The following is a 24,030-nucleotide window of genomic DNA, read 5'->3' as shown; positions in this document are numbered from 1 at the left end:
GATGCCTTAGGCAAATTTAAAGCCCTTATATATTCTCTCTAACTTTAATATGCTTTTTAATAAACAGTAAAGAAGATTTTAATTTTTTTATTATTCCCTACATTTCTTAGTTTTGGCATTTCTATGCAGCTGAATTTACTGAAATATGGGTTTTGGGTCTGGGGAAACCAACCACAGAGATAAAAATATGTCATATTTTCTTTCTTTCATCAAACTCCAATTTCAGGAGCTTTTCTATTAATATCCTGAAGAGCAGAATCACATGCTAATATGTTACAACCTGCTTCTCTGCCTGCCCCTGATGCCAAATCAATTATGGTAAGATTGCCATAGACCTGCCAGTTTATTTTTAAAATTATTAGTCTCTGAGTAGCTGTAAATAAGACTAATCAAGATAAAGACTATTAATAATATTTTCATCCTCCAGCAAATTAAGCAATAAGTCCATACTAAACTTGATCATCATCCAGAAATATATAATTTATGGAGCACACGTGACTCAACATTGAAACTGGGCCAAATATTGCAGTAATTGCTGGAAAATCCCATTTTTCTGATTTGTCAGAGCTTCTCTAGAGACTACAAATTGTGCTTGGTTATTAGATCACCACGTAGTTGTCTTTTAGAAGACTGGTAATCTCCAAATTATTACTGTTCTGTGCATGTCTGTGGTAGGTTGACCCTGGCTGGTCATCAGGTGCTCTCCAAAGCTGCCCTGTTATTCCCCTCCTCACCTGGACTGGGAATACAGAACAAGTCTCACTGATCGAGATGTGGACAAGGAGAGATCCCTCACCAGCTACTGTCATAGGCAGACTCGACATGGGGAAAGGAATTCAATTCACTGCCAATGAAATCAGAGCAGAGCAATGAAAAAAGAAACCCCAAATCTTAAAAGAACTTCCTCACAGCCTTCTCTTCTTCCTGTGTTTAACTTTGGTCATGAATTCTCTATGTCCTGTCCCCTCAGAGGTGCAAGGGGATGGCAAGTGTGGGCTGTGGCCAGTTCATCACGCATTGTCACTGTCACGCCTTCCTTCTCAGGGGAGGGACTCCTCACACTCTTCCTCTGCTCCACCATGGGGTCCCTCCTATGGGACGCAGTCCTTCATGAACTTCTCCAGTATAAGTCCTTACCATGGGCTAGGTTCTCAATGAACTGCTACAGGCTGGGTCCCTCCCACAGTGTGCAGTCCTTCAGGAACTTCAGGCTGTTCCAGTGTGGGTTCACCACAGGGTCACAGATTCTGCCAGCAAACCTGCTCCAGTGTGGGGTCCCACAGGGTCACAGCTTCCTTATGGCATCCACCTATTCCAGAGTGGGGTCCTCCAGGGGCTGCACCTCCTGCCCCTTCTGCTGCACTGACCTGGGTATCTACAGAGTTCCTTCCCTCCCATATTCTCACTCCTTTCTCCTGGCTGCAGTTGCCTTGCACAGATTTTTTTCCCTGCCTCCTTAACTATTGCAGAGGTACAGCAGCCATCAGTGATGGGTTCGGCTTTGGCCACTGGTGGGTCTGTCTTGCATCTGACTGGAGTTGGCTCTGTCAGACCCAGGAGAAGTTTCTGGCAGCTTCTTACAGGAGCCATGCCTGTATCCCTCCCACTACAAGAACCTTCCCATGCGAATCCAATGCTATATAAATAAATGAGGTGAACTTTTTGTATTTTTGGTTTTTTTCTCATACAGATGTAAAGGATTCAATGTGCAGATATATATTCTGAAAAAAATTACATTTTAGAGGCTTTTTAACAATTATGTGTAAGTATAACTCTGCATAGTTACATTTTAATGTAACTTTTTAATATTATTTTTAAAATTTTGATTTAAATGAATGCTCAGTATGTTGAAAGACCTTTGGAAACAAGGAACCATATAGATGGAAGTTTTCTATAGTTACACTTGAAGATATTGACATACACATACTACTATTGCCTGGTTGCTAAATGTCTGACTATAGCTGAAGTGTGGCACTTTAAAAGTTAATGATTTAGATGTGGGTCAGGAAAAACAGAGATCATGTCAAATGCTCCAGACTTGTATGAAAATTTGTCTGAGAGTTCCTCAAGAGCTCTTAATGATTTGTTTATTTATTTGTTTGGGATTTTTTTCAAATAGCATTCCCATTGGTAGAAATCATGTATACAGATTGGTTTTAACTGTGATTAGTAGATCTCTGTCAGAGACCTGTTAAATTCAAGTAATGTCCCTACTGACACCTTTTTTTTGAGAACAAAAAATATACTGAGCAAAATGTAATGCCTTCAGATTACTGCTTGTGATCATCAGGTATGCTCCATTGCACCAGTAAATGAGGTAGACTCACTGCTTACAATACTTTTCAGTGTAATACAGTTTTGTAGCATATTTTGTGGTTTTGTAAAAAATGAACAGAAAGCTAAATTAAGCATATCAGATTGAATAAAATACAGGGTTATCACCACAGGTCAAATCAATACTCCATTTTAGTTTTGTGACATCTTATTTCTTACAGGTATTTTGAAACTCATGTGCCTTCCGTAGTAAGTAGCAGCATTTCTTTTGGCATTTTTCTGTACTAGGGAACCTCTGTCAAACCAGAAGTGTTAGTATATTAGCTAAGAAGGAAAAGCTTAAAAATGTCTGGAGACAGTCACTTGCCCTGTCAAATCCCCTTTATTTAAGGAGTTTCTCAGGCTCCAGATAGGAAGCAATAATGGCTGCTGAAGAGCTCTTGTGCCCTTTCTTTCTCTGCATATTGAATATGTTCTGTAAAAAGAAGAAGAGTGTTTCAGAACATCTTTATCTGAAGAGCCTTTACAAGTCAGAGAAACTTAGTTTGCCAGTACAACGTGCAGAACTAATAAGTGGCAGCTCTTCTGTCCTCAGATGAAACCATTCTTGGTTTTGTACACAGCCATAGAGGTGATCTTTGGTGCAAAAATTTTCTGTCTTTCAACAGATCACAATAAAAAAATCTGGTGGTGAGAAGGGCTATTTTAGAATATATATGGTTCTTTACAGGCAACAATAATCTGCCATCCTGGAAGCTGCAAGAGACAATTTTAGAGATAAATTCCTTGATTTGATTCTGAGATAAGTTCAGTACTGCAGCATGTGAAGTGCATTGTGTAAAAGTCCTTAGCGTTATTTGGAGAATGTATGTCTAAAACCACCTTTTTTAAAATAGTGATTCCAGCCAGAGTATATAATGAACTCAGTAACAACACTGGCAGCAGACTTGTCTTTTTAGATACTAAGCAGAGAAAGGCAACCATACTGACTTCAAAATACTTATGCAAGTGAATATTTTGCTTTACATCAGTCTTTTAGTTAACATTGTAGTGAGGCAGCTCTGGCAGCTTTCCACTTTCTTGTGGTTGCTGCCATGACACACAGATGCTAAAAGTACCATGTTATTCTCTGTTACTGTAAAATGAAACACTAAGTTGGTAAATTTTTGGGTACTGTAGAGTTCTTCAGTTTAGGCCACTTCCTTGTGACTGAATATGGAATTCTAGCCATGGTTTTGAGATGGGCAGATACAACTGAGAGTCAGATGTAAAGAGAAAGATATCTGTGGTGTACCAGGAAAAAGATCCTTCTGTGGCATTGTGAGTGGTTATTAATAAACCAAAGCTTCATTTGCTAAAGCCTAAGAGGTTCTGCAGTAATTTAAACATAAACTGCAAAAATGTTGGGTTGAAAATTTAATCACTGTAAGGGTATGGGTGTAGCCCTGTAGGGCACAAGATTTGTCAAAAGCATTTATTATTACTTTTTGCACTTTCTAGAAAGTTCTCACAGCCTGCTAAAGTAATAATAATTTTTAATTTTGCTCTGTCTCTTTTCTTTAGTCGAGGCCTCTTGCCCTGCAGGACGTTTTGTGAGGCAGCAAAAGAAGGCTGTGAACCAGTCCTGGGTATGGTGAATGCTTCTTGGCCAGACTTCTTGAAGTGCTCTCAATTCCAGAACAAAACTGAGAATGGCACCACTACAAGGGTATGCTTCTCACCACACCAAGAAAAAGGAAAGCAGTGTATGTTTCCATTCTTAACTGTTACACTGTGTTTATGAGTTTTCATTTAATAATTTATTTTCTTCCTGCGTAGGAAAAGCTCTGGGGTGGAAGTATTATTTATTGTTCTGTGTTCCATCTTATTACTGTAATAAAGTCTCGTTGTCAGGTGATTATAGTTTGCAGTGCTTTAATTGTTCAGGCTGATTTTTTCAGACTTGTGTTGATTTAAGGCGTTTTTATTTTACATCAAAAATTCTGAGCTGTATCAAGGAAAGAAGGTTGGAGGAAAGTAATGTGACCTGTTGACTTTTTGTCTGCTAGCTCTAATAAATGCAGGTTTGTTATTTGCAGTAGGAACCTGATACACAGGCCAAATTTCAAGTGTATCTCCTTTTTCCTTGCTGTAAAAATAAGCCTAAAACTGATCAAGAGGTAAACTTCTCAAAAAGCATGGTCTTTATATGCCCACACATGAAGTCATAGCATTGTTTTTTATCTTGAAAAAGATATTGAAGGTCATCCAGTCCAGCTGTTAACTGAGCACTGCCAAATCCACCACTAAACCATGTCCCTAAATGTCATGTCTATGCGCCTTTTAGATACCTGCAGGGATGATGACTACACCACTTACCTGGGAGACCTGTTCCAATGACTGACCAGCCTTCCCATGAAGAAATGGGAAGCCTCTCCTGGTTCTCCTTGAGGCTTTTTCCTCCTTTCATATCGCTTGTTATTTGGAGGAAGACACTCACTGCCACCTTTATACAACCTTCTTTCTGGCGGTTGTAGGGAGTGATCAGGTCTCCCCTGAGCACTTTTTTCCCCAGGCCAAATAAGCCCAGATCCCTCACCACTCCTCCTAAGACTTGTGCTCTGTGGACCCTTCCCCAGCTCAGTTGCCCTTCTCTAGACGTGCTCCAGCACCTCAATGTCTTTCTTGTACTGGGGCCAAACTAAACACAGGATTCCAGCTGTGGCTTCACCAGTGCCAAGTACAGCAGGGGACGATCATTGCCCTGCTCCTGCTGGCCACACTGTTGCTGACAGGCCAGGATGCCATTGGCCTTTTTGGCCACCTGGGCACATCTGGCTCATGTTCAGCCAGCTGCCGACCAGCATTCCCTGGTAATTTTCCACTGAGCAGCTTTCCAGCCTCTAAAAACAAGACATTTTCATCTCCTCAGAGGTGCTGCTGTGTTCTCTAGATCCAAATGTAGAGGTGAGATCACACCTGAGGGCAGTAAGCCTGACTTTTTCTCACTGACCCCATTGCTGGAGTTCCCTTGCTGACATCTGAGACTTTGCTGTTGTTAGGCATTCTGTGAGATGAAGAGACTGAGGCTTGTACAGTCTATCTGTGGGTTCTATCTTTGTTAATGACTTCTGTGTGACAGTAAACAAGCAGAAATGGTATGATGAAAACTGTTTTTCAATTTTTTTAATTAAAAAACCTGGATAATCAATTCTTTAAATACCTTAAAGGATCAGGGAAGTTATAAATTGTTTCTTTGAATGTTAGTTAATGGTACAATTAAATAGATGATGTATCCTGGGCTACCTCCTTGCAGTTCCTGAGTATACATAATAATATAGCCTAAAATTCTTAGACCAAGTCTTTTACCAGTTGGATTCTCTCTAGCTCTAAAGGCAAATTTTTGAAGAGTCATGAAGTAAAGGAGGCTGTTGTCCGTATCTACCTTCATCTGTGAGAACTTTTGTACTAGCTGAGGTAGGGAAGGATCCAAAGGATTGTGTCTTGTTGAAGTTGAATGACTGTCAGCTGAATTGAACGCCGTCCACTAATTTTTATTATAGAGTCCTGTGGTATTTTGTGCAACTTGCTGTAGTGGGAGTGTATTAACTGTATGATAAAAATATATAATATGTATGCTGAAAAAAATAGATCTAATGGATCTCTCCAAATTGGAACAGTAAGCAAGTAAATATAAAATGCATTTTTTTTCTGTGCCTCAAATTCCTTATGTAAAGTGGGACTAAAAGTGTCCTTTTAGCTCACAGGGTTGCTGTAACCATTGTTTTTTACAGCTGGTCAGAGTGTTCAAAAGCCCCACCAAATCTAGCTTGGATTAAGGCAGAAGAGATTTTGTCACTTATGAAACTTTCAAGCTTCAGAATAGCCTGTGGCTAAAATAATATCTTTACTATTGTTAGAGAAGGAGCTGTTAAGAATAGTGCCTGGTTAATGATTATTCCATAATCTGTATGGCAGGATTGGTATTCATCTGGTAGTGAACTGCAAAAATTACAGGTAAGTACACAGTGGAAGCTTGCTTTTCTCACCAGGGGAAGAAATGTAGAGCCAGTTGTGAGATTTGGTGCTCCTACCTGACAGACTGTGGAAACCCTTATTATCCTGCTTTTTATCAGTTCTGACATCCTGTTGTATAAAACAAAAGGGTTTTTTTAAATTAAATTTTTCATTGTGCATGATGCCTGGATAGGAATGGTTTTCATGTAGAATGAGAGACTATAACTGAACTGTCTTCCAGGACCTGCAGGGGAGCCTACAGGAAATATGGAGACAGGCTATTTACAAAAACATGTGGTGACAGGACAAGGGGAATGGCTTCGAACTGAGAGTAGGTTTAGATTGGATATTAGGAAGAAAATCTGTGAGGGTGGTGAGGCACTGGAACAGGTTGCTCAGGGAAGTAGTGGATGCCCCATCCCTAGAAGTGTTCAAAGCCAGGCTGGATGGGGCTCTGAGCATCCTGGTCTAGTGGAAGGTGTGCCTTACAATGGCAGAGGGGTTGGAATAAGATGATTTTTAAGGTTCCTTCCAACCCAAGCCCTTCTACCATTCTATGATTCTATGAATAAGGGGAATATTTTGACCTTTATTTTTATTTGAAAGAATGGTTCTAATGTGATTCCTCTGTGACTGAAAAAGGTGAGAGTTTGGGTTCACTAGGCTGCTTCCCCTACAGAAATAAACTGTACTGTTCTTGAATATTTATTTCTGCAGTTTGTATATTTGAGAGAATTTACTTCTCTGACCACAGAAGAACGAAACAGCTGAGTCTGATTCTCTGCTCTAATCCCTTTTCATCTAGTGCTCAGCAAAAACTGCTTTTCACACTCTTCTCAAGGTTCAGTTCCTGGAAATATCAAGAGCATGTCCTTGGCTTATGACTGTTTATTTCTCAACTCTGTGGTTTCTTTTGGGGTTTGCTGCCTCCAGATTACATGCAGTGAATCCTTCCCTGCCCACATATGCCTTGCATATAATCTGTTTTGTGTGATCTACTTCTCTTTTGCATCTCTAGTTATATCCTGTGTTTATCAAAATTAAGGTCTGACTATGGTACCTGCTTGTTTCACAGATTCTTGTACAGTGTCACCCAGTCACCAAATCCCAAACAAAACTTTCTCTTGTTTTCTCTTGTTTATTTTTGTCTGATTTTGGCTAAAAACTCCATATCCTCCACATTTTCTGAGTTGAAGATTGTCACTTCTCCAAAAAATCCTTGAATGCCATAGTTCCAAGCCCTGTTGGAGAAAATATGCTTGAGTCATGTTATAGCTAGAATCCAGAGCATTATTTATCCTGGGAGCAGTTAACAGTTCTTCTAAAAAATGTTTATTGGTTAGAATAGGGATTGTCTTGAGGATACACACTGGTCTGTGTGTCATGGCTAATATTTATCTTTGTCTAAAATTTAGCTCCACAAGCATTGGAAATTGAGTGTACAGTACCACTGTGGGGAATCTATTATGAAATGCATCCCTGATGTGAACACAGATGTACTGATTGTACTGGAAAATTCAAGCCATGTCATTATAGTAAGAGCACCTGAATGTAAAATGACTGAATCATTCAGTCACTCTCTGAGTCACTGAGAAAAAAATGCAGGTTTGAAGGCTGATGTCCTTCAGATTGATACCTGTTTACACAAGTGACAAGTGAATTCTCAGTAGATGAGAAAATCAGCTACCCTAATAATAGTTGTAAGAATTTATATTTTGAGATTTAAGGTAGGTGATTGAACAGGTTTCACAGGTTTAATGAGCTATGAGCATGTAAGGGAGTGAGCAGGAGGCATTATCAGTAATTCACTCCACATGTAACTAATAATGCATTCTGGAGAGAAGAAATCACAGAAACCTTCCTGAGGGCTGTTATTCATATCCCTACTCACAGAAAAATTTCAGCTCTGCTTTTCTCTCTCTCTCAACTGACCCTGTTTACAATGTTATTTTATTAGCTTTGATCAGCCAACATAACTGTTGGTGTTAATACCATATCAGAAGAAAACCCAGTTGCTTGAATGAGAAGTAAAGCGATACAACAATCTTAGTTTAACATAGAGCACGCAAAAGAGCCCTGAAGTTATTTTTCTGTTAATTTGAATTGTAAAATGCTTTCAAAAGCAGCAGTGAATATGATGCTTCTACTGTTTATACCACAAAACTGTGTAAATTCCAGTATAGAATTATGAGACATTGTTCACGTCTGTATTTTTGCTGAAGAGGCATTATGAATGAATGTCTGTTTCTGTCAAAGAAGTGATGCACAAGTGGCCTGAACTGCACTTCATTGTCATGAGATTCTGGGTTGGAAGGGACCTTAAAATCATCTGATTCTAACCCCTCTGCCATAGTAAGACACACCTCCACTAGACCAGGTTGCTCAGAGCCCATCCAGCCTGGCCTTGAACACTTTCAGGGATGGGGCATCCACAGCTTCTCTGGGCATCCTGTTCCAATGCCTGGCCACCCTCACAGTAAAGATTTTCTTCCTAATATCTAATATAAATCTACCCTCCTTCATTTTGAGCCATTCCCCTTGTCCTTTTACTGTTTGTAATATACAAGGGGAATGACTTCAAACTGAAAGAGGGTAGATACTGTTGGTGTAAAAAGTTCCTCTCCATCTTTCTTTTAGGCTCCCTGCAGGTATTGGGAGGCTGCAATTAGGTCACCCCTAGCTTCATTCAAAATGGTATTGATTAAGAGAATTGTCTTTGAGGAATAATTTGTGTAGAGAATTCGAAATACCTGATTGCAACAGGTATTTATTTTTCTATAGGCAATATAATTATATACATCCAGTAGATAATTTTTCCGAGAAAAAGCTTTTAAAATCAGGCAGATACACTATCTTTCTTTGTGCCCTTGCATTTACTTAATGTAGTGAAAAGATGATTTGTGTATGTGTAACACTGATGCTGAACAGCTGCAAAACCAGCAATAGTGGAATAATTTTTTGAGGAAAACAAAATGTTTTTCAGGATTGTCGTGTTGTTTCATGTGAAGAAACACACACGGTTGCTTGAACTATTTCCCCCACCAAATCACTCTTTAATTCTATTGATCCTGCATTATATTTTGTTGCTTTCTCTGGTTTTTATTGTCCTATTCTGCCCGTGTTCCTGTTTTTTGCCTGTTTCTTTTCCAGCTTGGAGTTTCTTATGTGGCCTTTTTGGGCCACATCACTTGAGTGAAAGAAAAAGGTCTTTTGTCTTTTTTCTCCCACAGGATTTTGCATCCTAAGGAAATAGAGAAATGAACAATTACCTGGGGGTAAGGAGTCGCCAGCTTTTCTAATTCCATGATTTTGATCATAGTGTGATCAGAACTTTCTAGAATTGACAGCAGAAAGGTGCATACACTGTACTGCAGGGTACATACATGGTATGGGGAGCAGGTGATAAAAATCTGAAAGTGAGAGAATACAGGGGTTCCTCTGTGTTCCATTGTGGTGTTATTACTATATTGGGTAAAAGAAGTCCATCTGTTTTATAATTCTGACTCCAAAAGCTGACAAAATTAAATGTCCAGAAAAGGAGAACAGGCCAAGACTATGTGGTAGTACTTTTCCAAATACTCCTGCATTTTCCATCGGTTTGAGTGTCAAGGATTCTTCTGTAATTTGTGACCTGCCATAGATTTTTATTCTAATAATGTGTCCCTTGTAACATGGGTCTGTGTAAGTTTTAGCATCCATAGTATTGTGTTCCAGAATGTTACAGCTTGTCAGTGTATTGCATGAAGAGCACTGCCTTTTGCTTGTTTTAATACCTCTGACTTCTTCCATAGCATTAGGTGGTAAATGTGGTCTCCTCTTTGCTTTGAAAAAAAAAATTGGCAGCACTTTCCATGGTCATTTTCACAGTTGTAGAATGCTTTATCTGTTGCTATACCTTGAAATGCAACCAGATGTCAATCTTGAGAATGGTAAAATAATGTTTATTTCAGTCTGTGCTCTCTGCAGCTTTCCAGGGACCTTTCCACATAATCTTCTATAGATGAGATTTCAGTAATCTAGCTGGAAAGTACAGCAAATAAATGATCTTGCCTCCTCAAAGACACTTTCGATAGTACACCAGACACAGGTAAAATTAAACACCTTTTGCTGCCACTGGTGTTTAGTCCAGGATTTTGGAAGCTAATCTAGATTGTAAAACTTTCTGGGTAAGGACTAAAACAAGCAAGTTTCTCTATTCGCAAGGATTGACGCCACATGCTTCCATTTTATTTGGGCTCATTTTACATAACATTCTTCTTCAGGAGTTTGTGTGTGTGTATATTTGCTTGATTTTATTACTAAATGTGTAAATTGTTTACAGAGGTATCAGTAATTAATAATTCCCAGCATATTTTTTTAGAATAACATCTTTGCCATTTGTAATAATTTTGAGTGGAATGGTCTGTGTTTTTCCTATTTCAGACATCTATTTCAGGCATTATTTCTTCTGCTGCTGCTGCTTTGTTTTGTACAGTACCAGGGTTCCTGAATGTGTAGCCTGTGTTCAGTAAAGTCTTATAAATGGTTGCATACCTAAATCCACTAGGTTCCACATCAAATACAAAAACTTAGCATTCAAGAAAAGTGTTAGTTTTGCAGCATTAGATAATGTTTTTATAATTTCCAATAAAGTCTGATCTTTGGAGGTATGATGGAATAGTTTTCAGCCTGCTGAAGGCTTCTTGCACAAGCTTGGTAGGAAGCAGAAATTATATTAATTGGAGGTACTGCCCACAGTGTCTGTACTCTCCTTGCCCTGAACACTGCACTGATTGGACCAAACATATCCAGTCATTACCTATTAGAAGACTGCGAGAGGTGAGATTAAAATTTCTAAAGATTCCATCTGATTGCAGATGGAAGCTGAAACTGAGATAAAGAAAACTAATTTCACTCTTCCTCTTGTTTTTTGTATAACATACAAGATAAGCAGGAAAATGCTCACTTTAGGTGTGCAGAAATGGAGAAGTGGTTTGGGATAGGAGCAGAACAAGACAGAGATGTATTAAGGAGGCAGAGTCAGGATGACTTAGAAGGGCTTCAATGCACTTGTTCATAGCCCAGAAATGAATATGGGACCCTGGAGCCTTTTCTCTTCTGATCTGTAAGAAAAGTTGTCAGATATTCCTGCTGTTAACTTTCCTTCTCTCAGGCCAGACTGGCATATTCACACAAAAGAGGAGTCCATTACTCTTTCTGTCTTAGTACCAGTGAAGCTCTGTACCGATGGCGATCTCCAGCAAAGCAAATCAAGATGGTTCTTTTTGAGCTATTTATGCCCTTTTCCTTTTTAAACATGAAGGAAATTGTGCAAAAGCCATGTTATAAGAATGTAAGATTACCCATCAGTTAAAGTTGCCTATCCAACCTCTAAGAGCCTTTCTTGTATGATGAATTACAAAATTTTGATTATGCTATCATATTGTGTTTTCACTTGACATCATCTGTGGGATAAACTCTGGTGTCCAGGGAACTAGTACTTCCATACCAAGGAAGTCTGTTGTTTCTAGGGGGCCCTGTGGAGTGACTGCAGAAATCAGGAAGTGCAGTGTATAGGGCAGGGAACTGGAGAAATAAAAAGATTGGCCCATAATGAAGTGTGACATTATCATATGAAATGAGATTCTTGCCCTGTCACTGTTGCAATGACCACGCTGAACAAGGCACTTGAATAAAAATTTTCTCTACTGTTCTTTGAACACTTCCAGCTGACTGGGCTCTTCATTTGTATAGCTGGAGTTTATTTGCAACTGGGGCATTTGCATCTACAAGTAAAGGCAGCAAGAGCTATTCTTTGAACATGTAAAATGACATCAGTCTTTACCCTCCAAAAAAAAAAAAAATCACAGGCTGACTTTTGTGTCTTAGATGTTATTATTCATTAGTCCTTATAACTTTCATTTTAATATCTCATTGCCTCATTTTTCACTCTGTAAAATGAGACTGTGACTGTTATCTGATCTCATGTTTGTCTTAAGCCTATTGTATTTTGCAGTTCATAATACCCTTCCACAACTGGTAGAATACTGATGAGGCTGTAACTCTTCAGTTAGAGGTTAGGAAATGTGTCCAAGCACACAGTGTGAGGGAGCCTGCTGAGGAACACATCACATAAGGCTGTGCAAAAGGATGGTGCTCATGGTTTTGCACTACCTTGTCACTGATGAAGAGTCATAAACGTTAAATGGCACAAACCAGTTGAAAATCTTTGGTGTAAATTAGTATTAGGGCACCTAATTAGTATTTTGGGCACTGTTCAGTGAAGTTAGAGTTAGGAGTTTACCTCCTTTAAAATACATTGCATAAAGCAGCTCTCACTGCAATAACCATGTTCTCATTATACAACTGGAAAATGATGTTTGTATTGCAAAATCAAAATTATTTGGTGTCCAAGTGAACAGTACACCTAGAAATGTCATGGAAAAGATTTTGAAATTATTCCTAAGTTTTTATTACAAATGAATTTTCCATAAAGAGTGTGTGTTTCAGTTAACTAAGTTTGCCCCGTTTCTTGGGGATAATAAAATAATAGTGAGGCTTAGAAAAGAAGGTATGTTGAAAAAAAATAATCTCCAGCTGACAAAATTTAAAACTATTAATGAGCGTGCTGAGAGTGTGTGTGGTTGTGTGTAGAGACATTGCCATAGTATGATAGAAAAGACTGCTATTCTAGGACCACAAATAAAGCTAAAAATCTAGGTAAATAGTTGAATGTGCGGTCAGTGCAAGCTGGAGCTATTTGTAATTTTTGAAAAACACTGAAGAAGCATGCCCAGTGCTAAGTGGTACCTCAAGGCATCCACTGTATAACTATTGGTTTGGCAAACTGTGAGGAGTACCAGAGGGCTGTACACTAAAGCCAGTCTTAAGCAGAAGTTATTCTGTTTTTGTAGGCATATTCCACATGAACATGTAAGGCTCCTTCCTTCATCCCAGGGCAGATTTAACACGTGTAATAGCCCTTTCATGACTGCCTGTTGAAGTCTTTTAAAATGGGTCATTCACTGAAGGAAATTTTAAATGGCTTTGTGCTATCTCAAAAATTGTGATTTTGGTTTCTCTTTTAGGTTTTCCTCTTGACCTTCTTGCATTCAGTGATATTCCTCTGAGAGCTATCCTAATGTTTTCCAAATTGGAAATATATTTCAATTCCTGTGGGAAATATTGAATATCAGTTTAACATTTGTAAGACTCTAGTATCACTAACTTTGTAGTGTTGATGCTAATGCTTTTTCTCCACATTCTGTCTTTTCTGCTCTCTTACAGCACTGTGTGGAGGAGAGGAGAGTTTCTTGTGTGCCAGTGGGATCTGCATCCCAGGGAAACTGCAGTGTAATGGCTACAATGACTGTGATGATTGGAGTGATGAGGTCCATTGTAGTAAGTTTCTTAAACCTTGCAGTGTTCTGCTGAAGTACTGAATCCATTTAGGGAAATGTGGGAGCTGAAGCAGGCTATTGGCACAGAACAGGAGCTTTGCATAGTGTTTGCATATATTGACATTTGGACTCTGTCAGTTGCTGTGGACTGTGTTTAGCTTTGCTCACTCAAGCATGTGCTTTTGATCTATCAGATTTTATACCTTGAGGGAGCTTTGTGGAAATAAGAAGTATTTGGGTTTTTTTGTTTGGGATTTTTTTTAATGGATCAATAGTGTACATCAGAAAGGAGTGCTTCTGATAATCAGCTGCACACTGTTAGTTGTAGCTTTATCCTGGTCCTTGGCATTGATTTTAGGCTAGATGCAAGACCATCTGTTTAGAAAGTTCTCTTAGTCGCAATCCTGGATGCGATTTATTTAAATTAATCCCAGTATGTGCTGCAGTAGAGTGTGCATATGTGATAACTTAATATTTATTTATTTGTCTGTGGTAGTGCATGTCTTTAGAGCACCTATGTGTTTTTCTGTGTTAACGAAATACCTTGGACTACAAACACCTTTAGAAAAGTGAAGCTAATGTACCTTAAGAAAACAATGAGAAGGCAAGAAGAAAAAGAACAGAGAAAGATGTGGAAAATTACTAAATGGGGACTATACAGGACATGATGCCACAAAACAGGATTTCTCATTCAGACTTTGAAAAATGTCAGACTGTGCAGTTTAGACTCAACTCAAAAGATTAGTTCTTATTAGTGATTTAAGAGCCTGGGCATTCCAAGACTCACAGAGCTGCTTTTAAGGAAGTTGTTGTTAGATTTTATCTGGAATACTCCAAGGAATAAATGAGGACAGCAATTTCCTCCTGGTCTCAATATGAATAAGGCTAGAGCTTGCTTTTCCTTTGATAGCCTACAATTAATTTCTTAGAGGGTGAGATAATGTCTATTATGTAAAAACTATTATATGTTTTTATTTTCCAGTTTTTCATGTCAGTGTTAGCTTTAGATTTAAAGTAAGCTCAAAAATTTAAAAATGCCTGTGAGACTATGGCTCTCATGTTCTATTAGAAATGGCAAAAGAAGAAATTAGTAGTAAAAGAATAAATACATTACATGTCTTGAAAAAACAAGCATAAATTTCAGGAGCTAGGATTACCTTTGTAAGGACACCTGTGTGTTTAGTGATACACAGTTTATATGCAGAGGGCTTCTTGCATTAGGATTCTTGGTAGGAGTTGAGGAGAGGATGTGGAGGTCAAATAAGACTTTCCTGAATTAAACAGCAGAAGGAGCAAAACTGAAGGAAGACCTGTTTGCCTGAAAGCTTGGCTGATAAAAGATGCTGTGTTTCTTGCAGTCCTTGCCCCTCTCAAAGTCTTACCTCAGTAAATTACAGACTAGGCTGCTCAGAGTCCCATTCAAGCTAATCTTGAATGTTTCCAGGCATGGGGTGTCTACCACTTCTCTGGGTAATCTGTTCTAGTGTTTCACCCTCCTCAGTGTAAAACATTTATTCTTTATGTCTAGTCTAAAAATACCTTCTTCTAAAACAATTCAACTTGTCCTATAACAACTTGCCCAGCTAAAAAGTCTGTCCCCAACTTTCCTATAAGCTTCCCTAAAGTGCTGAAAGGGCACTATTTCTCCCGTGTTGGGAGGGATGAAAGTTTAACAAGAAAGTTTTAAAGATCTGTATGTTTGGTAGAAAGATTTTTAAATGTAGAGTTTGATGAAGGAATAGAGATAGAAGCAAGTTTTGATATAGAAAAAAAGAATTGTTGAGTTAGTTTTATTGGATAACTAAGAAGGTAAAGCGTATGTTAGTTAGAAAGAGTTTTTATGATTTAGAGAAGGATAAACTTATCTCAAACAAGAAGATGTTTTTACCAAGCAAGAAGATAGCACAGGCAAACAAGTCAATGAAGTTGCAAGTAGAAAAAAAGTCTCAGAATTTTCTACTGCAAGAAAACTTAATAACAACTTCTAGCTTAAACTGTAATGTACTAACTTTTAGTGATTAGAGAATAGTAACATGAATATAGTAATTATAATAGTTATGATAAGCTATAGATAATAGTTAAAGTATAGATTAGTTCTACTGTATTAAGATGCTCAGCAAAGAAAAGTATAAAATGCATTATAACCTAAACTAAAGGGTCTCCAGGCCTGCCTGCATCTGGAGCTGACAGCTGTAAGCACAAGCTCTGTCGCCCACGGCCCTAGACTACTGTAACCTCTTAGATAGAATAAACAGCATTTTAGAGAGCTGCCTGGAGTCCTGCATCTCTCATTTAGGCTCTTATACTCCAGGAGAAACAACCCCAACCTTCTCTCAGCCTTTCTTCAAAGGAGAGCTGTTCCATCCCTATTGTCATTTTTGTAGCCTTGTCTGGACCTCTTCCAACAGGTCCATGTCTTTCCTGTGCTGTGGTACCTAGGGCTGGATGCAGCATTCCAGGTGGGCTTTCACAAGAGCAGAGGGACAGAATTGCTTCCTCAGCCTTCTGGCCATGCTGCTTCTGATGCAGCCTAGGATACAGCTGGCTTTCTGGGCTGCAAGTGCACATTGCTGGGTCATCAGCTGTTCATCCACAAGTTCCCCCAAGTTTTTTGGCAGGGCTCTTTTCCATCTGTTCATTCCCCAGCCCGTGTTGATACCAGGGTTTGCTCTGACCCAGATGCAGCACCTTGTACCTGATCTTGTTAGATCACAAGGCTCCCAAGTGCCCACTTCTTGAGCTTGTCCAGGTCCCTCTGTATGGCATCCTGTCCTTCAGGTGTGTCAATCACACCACTCAGCTTGACATCCACACCATCTCCCCATCTCATCTGCAGCTTTGCTGAGGCTGTGCTTGATCCCTTCACCCATGTTATTGATGAAGACATTAGATAACACTGGTCCCAGTACAGAGCCCTGAGGGACACCACTGGTCGCTGATGTCCTTTGGGACGTGATCATCCAACCAATTCCTTATCCAGCAAACAGTCCACCCATGAAATCCATCCCTCTCCAGTTTAGAGTAGGATGTTGTGGGGGTTTGCCCAGACCCATGTGCAGCAGGTCCTTCTGGATCTGGATCGTATAGGGATCAAATCTGCCACCTTGCCTTTTCCACCGTGCTTTAACCAACTGAACTTATCTCAGGGCCAAATTGTTGAATGCAAAAGATTCACCAGGCTTCATTTGTGTTTAGTGGAGTACAGTAAAATTGGAGTACAAGTAAAATTATATTTAATTTTGTGAAAATGGGGATATCCCCATAATTTATAAAATTTAAGTTGAACCTTTTACAAGTGGCAGCTGCCAAGTGCCCATCTTAACAGAGTAACCAACTGCCTTTACAATACATTATTGTAAATATCTTGAAGAAAATGTATATTAAGGCTGTTAGATTTTCATCAAGTGAATCTTCTTTCCCTGCAAGGAAGTTCATGTTCTTTTTGTTTACCCTGTCTGTGTGGGCCTGTGGGTTGTCTACCCTGAAGGACACTGCAGCAGCTTCAGAGGTATGAATGGAAACAGGAATGGGGATATGAATGGAAATTAAACAGTAAATTTATCCAGAGGAAATAACATAGAAAAAAGGCGGTTTTGTTTCATTTGCAGGAGGAGCAGTGGAAGAAGCACAGAAACTGTCAGAGTTACGAACTGATCAATAAGATTAAAGGTTGCCAGAGTACTTCATGCTGTTGCATATTCAAAACAAGTGATGTTTAGAATTTACTCTCAGCTGGGTGTTGGTCTGCTTACAGGAAGCAAGAACTTAAATTTATTTTCATTTAGTGTGGGGTTTTTGTTATTCCCTGTTTTATGAATAATGGTTCTTTTTGAAGCTGAATTAACCATTGAGTATGTAGCTCATGGCTCAGCCATATTATTTTACTTCATATCCTGAAGCATTTCCTTCTTATTAAGCTATAAATTCTGTTTGGACCTTCTCAGATAATGTGAAACTTGAAGAAAGCACTAATACATTGTGACGGTGTTTACAGGGGTTTTCAGGTGAGAGAAGAGACGAGAATGTTGACTTTATGTTCAGAAGGCTTGATTTATTATTTTATGAGATATATATTACATTATAACTATACTAAAAAGAATAGAAGGAAAAGTTTCATCTCAGAAGGCTAGCTAAGCTAAGAATAGAAAAGAAAGAATGAAAACAAAGGTCTGGGGCTCGGACAGAGAGAGAGAGCTAGCTCTGCTGTGACTGGTCACTAATTCTAAACATCTACATGAGACCAATCACAGATCTACCTGTTGCATTTTACAGCAGCAGATAACCATTGTTTACATTTTGTTTCTGAGGCCTCTTAGCTTCTCAGAAGGAAATACCTTAAAGAAGAGGATTTTCACAAAAGATGTCTGCGACAATACGTCTGTGGGGGAAGGAGAGGAAGTGACTCATGTTCAAGTTCCAGAGGTTTTTTTTCACCTAGGAAGTGAAACACTTGGTTGACATTGATCTGAAGGGGTAGAAACCCCACTGCACCTTCTGGAAGAGTTCTGCACCTTTCAGTGTCTAATATCCTTGGAATATCCTTAGAATATCCTTTTGCATGCTGCTTTCAAAGGGGAGCCACTGTGCAATCATGAACACAGGGATCACATGCCAAGAGGAGACAGGGAAGTGGTAGCATGATTCTGTTGTTTTGTGGTTGAGCATCTCAGAAGAAAGGAGGCACTTTGGTTCCAGTCCCTGTTTTTTTGGGCTCTCTCTCTGTTTTCTGGGGAATAACTCATTTAAAATGCCCCCATATGCCAGTAAGGATAGACACAAAGGACATCCTTGGTTCCAGTGGCATAGCTCCAACAGGAAGGCAGTGTTGTCCACCCAGTTGTTCTGTATCTTGGCATTCTCCCTTGAAAGCTAGAGGTCAAGGAAAAGTCTAGAAGAAGGCAGTGAAACTGAGTTACTCCCTTCCTAGCTGTGTGCTTGAAATCAAAAGTTATTAGTGATGGGACCAGATACCGCAAACCATAATTTCTCTTCAACCCACTCAACTACAAGAAAGATTCCATGTTTTTATTGAACCTGGTATTATTCAAGTATTATGGTTATTCTCAGAAAATATCTAGCAGGCTTTGCTGATGCATCCAGTCATGAAAAAATCCACTGAGCGTTAAACCCACTTAGGGCTGACAGTAAGAATTCCTTGATGAGAAGGCACCAGGCCAAATTTGAGCTCCAAATTGTGTTAAGCATGAAGCTCATTTGAAGCCATTGTAAGACCAAAGGCAGGCTCAAAAGCAGGGTCTAGGGATCTGATTTTGCTGTTAGAATCTTCATCTCCACTTAACAGCCACATCAAGTACTCAGGATTTTCCTAGTAATCTGAAATTACTACAACATTTCTTGAGAACTTTATGTGTATAAATTAATTAAACATTTAGGTCCCTATGTCCAGCCAGAGCACTCTCTCCTTATGGTATTGATGAAAGAAACACCTGTAAGGGAGAGAGTAAAAATTTCTAAAAATGGCTTTTGATTTTTCATATTCTTCCAGATTAGTTTCTCATAAACTGGTGCAGACCAGTATTAATGCAGAGCTGTAAGTTGTAAGGTATCTTTAGCTAATCTGGTGTGTAATCAGTACATTCCGGGGTTCATAGTTCATATGAATGTTCCAATGCAATCTTAACATTTTCCATGCTTTGTTTTGTAGATTGCAGCAATGATGTATTTCGTTGTGACACGGGGAAATGCCTCAATTACACCTTTGTTTGTGATGGATATGATGACTGTGGAGACCTTAGTGATGAACAAAATTGTGGTAAATGAAAGTTATGTGCTTTTCTAAAGTCTCAGGACTGCCTAAGCCAGTAAACCTTTCCTGTAAACTACTGAAAAAGTAACATACTCTGCTCTTACTGGATTTGAACAAAGTGAAAACAGCTCACAGATTCTATCTGAAATTTGAAAAGGTTTAAAGGAGAGTTCTGGGTCAATCCAAATCTCAAAGGGTATGGTATTTATAAGAAATACTGCTATTTTCAATTTGCTTTAAACTAAGTCCAAAAGATGCTTCCTTGCTAGCTTGACTGGATTTAACTGAGAGTTAAGCAAACTATATGAGGGCACTGGTGGTGCCAACTGTTTTATAACTAAACTGTTTTTACATAAGATTGATAGTGAAGTTGTATGTTTTGATTATAAAATTCTGTTTCTTTCAAATTGTCTTGTCAATCAACTTTCCATGTTCTCATGACACTTACCTACCTACTATATGTATCTACCTACACTTAACTTCCATAGGAGAAACAATGAAGTTTTGACCTTAAAAAAGAATAATCTTTTTTAAAATGGAAATATTGGGAAACTTAGAAGGCCTTATTTTTACTAACTTTTGGTCCTGTTACTACACCTGAGAACAATTAATTTTTCTAAAACAATTTTTAACAGTTAAAATATTATTTCTCCCTTTTTCCTTTTGCTTTTCTAAGGAAGAACACAAAGAATATAAGAACTGAAAATCAAGGCATATTTTTGTCTGAGATTTTTTTTTTAATTTCTTCAAATTAAGCACACTCTAAGACTTTTCAATATTTTCTTGTTTTGGTTATTTAGTGGGTTCTTTTTCATAAATAATCTTAGTTTCAAGATTATTAACTTTTTCTAAATGTTAATCTGTCTCCTGTCTTTCCTACCTTGATGCAAGTCTTTTCTATACAATTTTTAAAATCTAATTTTTTGTACATGCTATAATTGGTTTTCATGGCAGATTTGGAGGACTGGACTGCGTGTATTCTCTCTATTTATTTTGGTGTAAAGTCAGTGTGCTCAGCAGAATGCTCTTTGTGCATTCAGGTAGAAAGAGTAAGATGACAATTGGAATAATTTCTTTGTAGGTAATTCTTACGTAAAATTCTAAGTACATGCAAAAAATATAGTATCTGAAGTTGAGAAACTTTTTTTAAAATGTCTTAGTAAAAAGATAAATGAAGGAAATTATTTTCTCTGATGGTTACTGAAAATATGGGTTAACTGAAAAGCATTCCCTGAGATGGTAAGCCACATCTTCTAATGGGTTTAACAAATCTTAGAAACTTGTTTATTTACAAATAGTCACAGCTGGGCACCTGAGAGAAGGAATGAGTGCATACAATACAGGCATTACAATTAAGTGTACATGTAATTACCATCTGCAAAAAAGTCTGCAGATACAAAAAAATTCTTAATATAATTTATTAATTCAAAATGGCTTAATTAATAAGAAAAAAATAGCTGAAATTAATATGAAGATTAGCTAATAACCATAGAACAATGGATCAGTAATATAAAATATACAAATGGCAAATGGTAACTTAGCATCCTTTTTTCTTTCTTCAAATTTGCATTTTATGTAGATTGCAATCCACTGACACATCACCAGTGTGGAGAGGGGAGATGTATAACAGCTGATTGGGTATGTGATGGTGACCATGACTGTATAGACAAATCAGATGAGATCAATTGCTGTAAGTTCCCTTAATCTCTAAATAATTTTTTCTTTCTTTGAAAACAAAAACAAAAAACAAAGCAAAAACCCAAAACAAAACAAAACAAACAAAAAAGTAACATAACTAGTGTACTCACTTGTAAGGCAAAACTATAAACTTATTTTACTTCAGAAGTTCACACTTGACAAATGTCTGTTTTTAGTAGACAGCAGCAGCAAATTAAACATTTGTTGCCTTTGTTAAGAAGTAAAGCATTGCTTTGTGTTAGAGCTTCTTATTAATTAGAGAATCAGCTTTTTGTTAATTGTGATGTTCCCACTATATGAGTAAAAATTATGTGCATTTTTTTTCCTTGGGGAAGCTAAGACTTCATCTCAGGCTGTTGCTAATACCTGACATTTATAGATTTATAGGTTCAGTCTCTGTAGGTAAAGATCAGTGCAGCTATTGGAAAATTAGCCGACACATGATGAGAAATGCCTCCTGATCTCCAGTGCGAAGCAGTGTTATCAGCTCCTCCTAACATAACTTCAGCGTCATGTTCAGATATAGTGCAGAGCTTCACTGAGCTCATTGATCAGAATATTGTTTTTTAATATTTTTTTCTCTCTAGCATGTCACAGTCAGGGTCTGGTGGAGTGCAGAAATGGGCAGTGCATACCTAGTGCATTCCAGTGTGATGGAGATAATGATTGTAAAGATGGAAGTGATGAAGAAAACTGCAATGAAAGTAAGCATATGCCTCATTTTACATTTCCTATTAAACCTACCATTGACTGCTGTGTTCTACAGTGCCTTTAGCTGAAGCTGTCTGACAAATGACTTTCTTTACCTTTCAAATAACACCTGCTAAGGCTGGTTGGTGTGTGCTTTCACACAGAGTTCTTTTTACTTTTTGTCTGTAGTATATATATCTAATTATATCAGATGACTAAATACTGATATAATACTGATACTGATAAGTATCACCCCCACTTCTTCCCCTTTTTAATAATTTTAAGTATTTAGTTATCTGATATAATTAGCTGTTACTTAAAATACATTGTTTGGAGCAATGAGAATCTACTATTACAGGAACTGGTGTCATTTGAGGAGGAATTTTCTCATTAAAATCCTTTTCTTTATCAGAACTTGTGAATCAGAAAAAGAATGTTTTCATAAGTAAACTAATGATTTAGTGTGACTAAGGGAAAATTTATGAGAACATAAGTTTTCACAGCTACTTGATAGCTATCTTATTATGAACTCTATGAGAGAAGAGGAAACTAAACAATGGCTTGAGCCCCACAACACAGTTTTCCAAGGACACTCAGAAAGCAATGTTGTTATGATGATTTCAAAATTTGAAGGTATTTTTCACATGTAATTCTCTTATTCCTGGTAAGGTATAGCTTCAGATTGCAGCCTTTCTTTGATGCAAGAATTATTAATGTATTTTTAAAATTATGTTAAAATTAATTATTTTAAATAATTTTGAATAGTTAACCTTATGCAGAAAGCTAGTGTTGGCAAGTGTAGTGCTAATAGGACAGGCTATTTAATAGTTATTAGAGTAGAAAAGACCTGTTATCATAAAATAGATACACAATGTGATTATATAAGCTTTGTTTCTTTAGGAAACCAGTCTAAAAGAAATCCTTTCATAAGCATGTTACTCAATCCCTTCTTTTCACAGAAAGTTCTTGGGATCTTCCTACTCCAATTTAAGTACTTTCATTCCAAAAAATACCTGAGAAGCTGAAGCATAAAAATTATTTTTATTTTTCTTCACTTTTAATGTTGACATTATAAAAAGGTCTTGCATGAAGTATCTTCTATTGTGACTGTGGCAATCTTAAAACCCAGAAACAAGTTTTTCTCCTCAGTTCTGACTGTGCACTTTCACAAAATGTTCACCTTTTATTCTTCCTTTTTGATGTCCAGTCTCAGTCTTATCCTATGAATTCTTTTATCCTCCCTTTGTCTTACGTGATGTGGGCTAGAAGTCAGTGATGTATTTTGTTCTCACTGCCTCTTTTTTCCCTTTTAATGTTGAAGCAATGGTTAAAAATCTTTTTTTGGTATGATGAATAGGTACAGGTTAAAATATTCAAGCAGTAGTATGGGGTGATAATTATCACTACATGATAAAAGATCTTTTTGCTTGCCATTAAACTGCAGAGCTTTTAAATACAAACATTTTCCTAATTTTTGTTATGAATTCTTCAATGTGCAAAAATTCTATCCAGTATTTTGCAGAATTGTGCATCGAACAATTCTTTGTTTAGGCAACCATATCCCATCCATCTTAATTTGCATGGGAATGTGTTGGCAGAATTTAGATTTCATTCATCTTTAGTTCCTTGCAAAGTCCATGCAAAAGCAAGGGAGAATTCTTGTTTGTAATTTACTATTGTATTTCTTAATATATTTTGTTGTTTCCAGCAACTGCAAAAAAATGTAGTAGGACATTCACTTATTACAAAGACTTTTCTGATCTACAAATAACATTTTAAAGATTTGGATATGTCTGTCAGAGTCGGTGGAGTTAGGGCTATTGGAGTCTGGAGTACTGGTTTTGTTGCAAACACAGTAAATATGAGAAATCAGCATGGAAGTTTGAGGTCAGGATGTAGTGACTTCCCCTTGCCTATAAAAGGATACAGGGATCTTGTGTTCTAGTAGCAGTTTATACATTCAGATATTACAAGTGACTGTTGCTTCATCTCTATCTGGAAGAGAAAAGCGGTCTCCTTCACTGCATGCCTTAAGGAAATTTAAGACATCTGTCTATGAGTACTGCTCTCATTCATTTTGTGACAGTAGAAATCTAATATAGACGTATTCACAACTGTTTCTGTGATCTCTTCAAAAGACAGGGTACACTGTGTTTGTACAAATTCAGCATTATTTGTGCTAGGATCAAAGGAATCTACCTTGTAGCACAGGGATTTTTAAAGTAT

At 37.8% G+C, this 24,030-nt stretch overlaps 1 protein-coding gene across 6 annotated transcripts in view; it reads left to right on the top strand.

Annotated features, from left to right (window-relative positions):
• The window catches only part of CORIN (corin, serine peptidase), a 120,557-nt gene that overhangs the window by 56,993 nt on the left and 39,534 nt on the right, over positions 1–24,030 (top strand). For 4 of the 6 annotated variants that reach the window (XM_030947026.1, XM_030947022.1, XM_030947025.1 and 1 more), the window contains 5 exons: positions 3,838–4,019; positions 13,537–13,650; positions 19,315–19,422; positions 20,996–21,106; positions 21,702–21,818. In XM_030947026.1, the coding sequence (XP_030802886.1) occupies positions 3,838–4,019; positions 13,537–13,650; positions 19,315–19,422; positions 20,996–21,106; positions 21,702–21,818 (632 nt within the window). The remainder of the gene's footprint in view (positions 1–3,837; positions 4,020–13,536; positions 13,651–19,314; positions 19,423–20,995; positions 21,107–21,701; positions 21,819–24,030) is intronic. The other 2 variants (XM_030947027.1, XM_030947024.1) reach the window with 1 other exon arrangement.

Source organism: Camarhynchus parvulus, chromosome 4, assembly GCF_901933205.1.
Source record: "Camarhynchus parvulus chromosome 4, STF_HiC, whole genome shotgun sequence".
Taxonomy (NCBI): Eukaryota; Metazoa; Chordata; class Aves; order Passeriformes; family Thraupidae; genus Camarhynchus; species Camarhynchus parvulus.
Note: the sequence above shows the minus strand (reverse complement) of the source record. Positions and strands in the feature narration are given on the sequence as shown.